At 39.5% G+C, this 3536-nt stretch overlaps 1 protein-coding gene across 1 annotated transcript in view; it reads left to right on the top strand.

Moving 5' to 3' along the window:
- LOC103372585 (mucin-5AC-like) overlaps positions 1 to 3536 on the top strand; it is a 28350-nt gene that overhangs the window by 9082 nt on the left and 15732 nt on the right. Inside the window, exons 11-16 of the mRNA XM_008302266.1 lie at positions 417 to 486; positions 817 to 954; positions 1122 to 1286; positions 1459 to 1553; positions 1638 to 1773; positions 2132 to 2384. Of these exons, the coding sequence (XP_008300488.1) occupies positions 417 to 486; positions 817 to 954; positions 1122 to 1286; positions 1459 to 1553; positions 1638 to 1773; positions 2132 to 2384 (857 nt within the window). The remainder of the gene's footprint in view (positions 1 to 416; positions 487 to 816; positions 955 to 1121; positions 1287 to 1458; positions 1554 to 1637; positions 1774 to 2131; positions 2385 to 3536) is intronic.

Raw genomic sequence — 3536 nt, 5'->3', positions numbered from 1 at the left:
ACATGAATAACAAATATTGCAGGCGCACCGTGGCGTTCTCCAGCATTGTGGCCGGTATGTTTAAATGCAGCCGTGAGGACGGATAAGTGACCTATGTGTGAAAGAGGCTGAATGACAGACTGCCGTCCCTTTAACAGATTCAGTAACCTAGCAATGTTCCATGTGGCATGTCTGAAATGGGCTAAAGGGTAACCCTCAAACAACCCTTTAAAGGTGTGCCAGAAAATATTATTCTCACTTCACAAGTCCAGTCGCATTAGAGTTTTCTGATTGAAAATATTTATTAGATAATGTTGAATAATGTCCTGCTCTTACTAACATGGTGTGACTTCAAACTAAATCCAATAAGTATTTGTAAATACTGATAAACTTGTGTCTAAGTATAATCGAAAGTATGTCTGTCTACAAAATTACAGGTTGTACGAATTCTGGCATCTGGGAAGGTCAAAGTAAACGGCATTCATTCTCAGCTTCCGCTGTTTACATGTGAGTTACTTCAAATATTATTTTCCATCTTACAGAACACAGACAACATACCACAAAAACCTGAAAAAGGCTTTAAAGTCAGTTCATATTTTTTTCAGTGTGCAGAGCTAAAAATAACATGATTAGAATTTTGAATTAGTACTGATGGCATGGATGCAGAGAGATGCATAAACCCACATAAAGATCAGCAGATAAGCAAAACAATGGCTGCAATCTAAGAGGGAGAGAAATCTCAAGCCACATATTTACACACATCATTACATGCATATTTCTGTAACTGGACAAACTGCTTTAACACTGAGTTTTTTTAATGTCTTCTGACCGCTACAGCTGGACTGAGTGTCTTTAGGCAGTCTTCCTTCTATATCTACGTAAGCACCAATGTGGGAATACAAGCAATGGTCCAGTTATCCCCCGTGATGCAGGTGTTCATTTCAGCTGATACGTTCCTCAAAGGAACAACCTCTGGTATGCCTCCACATTATTGTTTCAGTGTCTGGAAAAGGCTTCTGCCAAATGTTTATGTTCCACTAAATCTTGCATTTACCAGTATCTACAAATGGATCAGTCAGTGTAGGAATTCTTCAGCTGTCATTAAAGGTTTGTGTGTAATTAGGTGTCATCTAATCCAACAGGTTTGTGTGGGAACTTCAACGACAAAGTGATTGATGACTTCCTGGTGCCGAGTGGACTGGCAGAAGGCACTGCTGCCACGTTCGCCGATATTTGGAAAGCCAGAGCCAATTGCGCTGATGTCAAAAAACACTTTGATAATCCCTGTAGCCAGAGCACAACCACGGGTACAGATAATGCCTCTCCTCCATGAGTTTTCATATCCTATCATGTAAAATGTGTAATGTTATATAATATTATTTAAAAGACAACCATTACACATTTTAGAAATCATCTTGCCATTTTAATAGCACGCAATGTTTTGGAACTAATTAATTTCTGCATGTGTTTGTGTCTTAGAAACTTATGCCCGGTACTGGTGTTCCAAACTAAGCGATCCCAACGGAGAGTTTGCTTCCTGCCACTCTGTCATTAGCCCTAACAATTACAAAGACGTAAGTTTGCCCACACAGTCTTCAAAGGCAAGTACACTAATAGACTCCTGTTAATCTCACCATGCCTACTGTGTCTTCCCAAAGAACTGCATATATGACACCTGTAACTGCGAAAAAAGTGAGGATTGCATGTGTGCGGCAGTCTCGTCCTATGTCCATGCCTGTGAAGCGGCAGGAGTCCACATCAGTGACTTCCGTGACTGGAGGAAAACTGTTTGCGGTAAGTAAAACTTAAAGGACACCTTTGTTTTGCTTTTCTAAAAGAGAGAGGCTGGGTTTGTAAAAGCTGTTCACGTGCTACACCAGCAAGATAAAGATGCACACTTCAAGAGATTTTAAATGACTGATTCATAGCGCTAGTAAAGCATAGTGATTCAATATGGTAAAAATGAGAAGAAAAAACAGTTAAGCACATGACACACAAAAGTTTTGGTTTTGTACTGATATATCTAAATTGGCATGATAGGGACAGTACATCAGTACTAACATATCTATCATATCAATTTACTCTACCTACATTAACCAGCAGATTCCTCTAGAAGAAATATTCTCTCACTACCACTCATATCTCCCAACAGGAAAATTTCAAGCATGTCCAGCAGAAACAGTGTATTCCTACAACATGACCTGCTGCCAACGTACTTGCCGTTCCCTCAGCCAGACTGACTATTCCTGCCAAGCCAACTCCATCCCAGTGGATGGTTGTGGCTGTGCCGAGGGAACCTACATGAATGAGGAGGGGCGCTGCGTGTCCATTGACAACTGTCAATGCTACAGTGAAGACAACATTCTTTCTGCTGGAGAGATGATCAGCATAGGCAGCACCACATGGTAAATACAGAATACAGGGTTTAAAGTAAAGTTACCTTTCACTTTCACAGGCACAAATGTCACATTTCCTGGGAAAGTAGTTTTCTTCTTTAATTTTAACTCAAAGAAGTTTTTTTGGTCTGGTTAGGTGTTGACTAGGTGCAATGTTTGGCTGACACTAAACATTGTACGTCATTGCAAGCATACTAACCCCACCGTGAAGCATGGTGGTAGCATTGCCATGATGTGGGGATGTTTCTCAGCAGGAGGCCCTGGAAGGCGTGTAAAGTTAGAGAGTAAAACGTAGAAGCAGAAAAGTATAGGAAAATCCTGGAGAACAACTTAATGCAGTCTGCAAGAGAACTGGGAGGTTGGAAAAGATTGTTTTTCCAGCAAGACAATGACCCAAAGCATAAATGGATTACGAACAGAAAGGTGAATGTGCTGGAGTGGCAGAGCCCAGGCCTCAGTCCAACTGAGAAATTGAGGCTGAGCTTTAAAAGGGCTGTTATTTATTTTAAATCAGTATTCTGAATGAAACAGTTATTCATTTAAATGAATAATGAGTAAAACATAACATGAAGACATGTTTTTTTATAGCCTAACACTTAATACAAATCTTTAGATTGTAAGGTTTTCCTCCTAATGTTGGTATATACAGAAAGCAAACAAACATCAGTTGAATTTACGTAATGATCACCCTGGATTATAGAGACATCAAGAGTTGGGATTATTTGTTGGATTTCAGAGTCATCATTAGGGTTTGTTTTTTTCTTTGGTTCCTTCCCACTGTTGCTGGCCGCTTGCTCAAATGGAGTCCAAAGGCAACTTTGGTTGGTTTGGTTCTCTGTTCGAATTCGTAAGGTCTTCACCTTCCTGTTAAGCTAAGCACTATGAGATGACATTTGTTTTGAATTACACTATGTAAATAAAATTGAACTGAATTGAATTGAATAGAGGACTACAGAATATAAATGGTACACTTTAAATACTAAAAGTCAGATAAAATGAAAAGTAAGTTAATACAGTGTACTAGGTACACAATAGGGAGTTCTTTTACAAATAACCAAGGCAAAGAAAACAAGCCTCTCCAGATGTATTTTGAGATGGTCACAATGACAAAGTTTCCAAGTGGAGTAACTGACGTTTGTGTGACCGCTCCCAAATCAGATT

Source organism: Stegastes partitus, unplaced genomic scaffold (genome assembly GCF_000690725.1).
Source record: "Stegastes partitus isolate 25-593 unplaced genomic scaffold, Stegastes_partitus-1.0.2 Scaffold1783, whole genome shotgun sequence".
Taxonomy (NCBI): domain Eukaryota; kingdom Metazoa; phylum Chordata; class Actinopteri; family Pomacentridae; genus Stegastes; species Stegastes partitus.
Note: the sequence above shows the minus strand (reverse complement) of the source record. Positions and strands in the feature narration are given on the sequence as shown.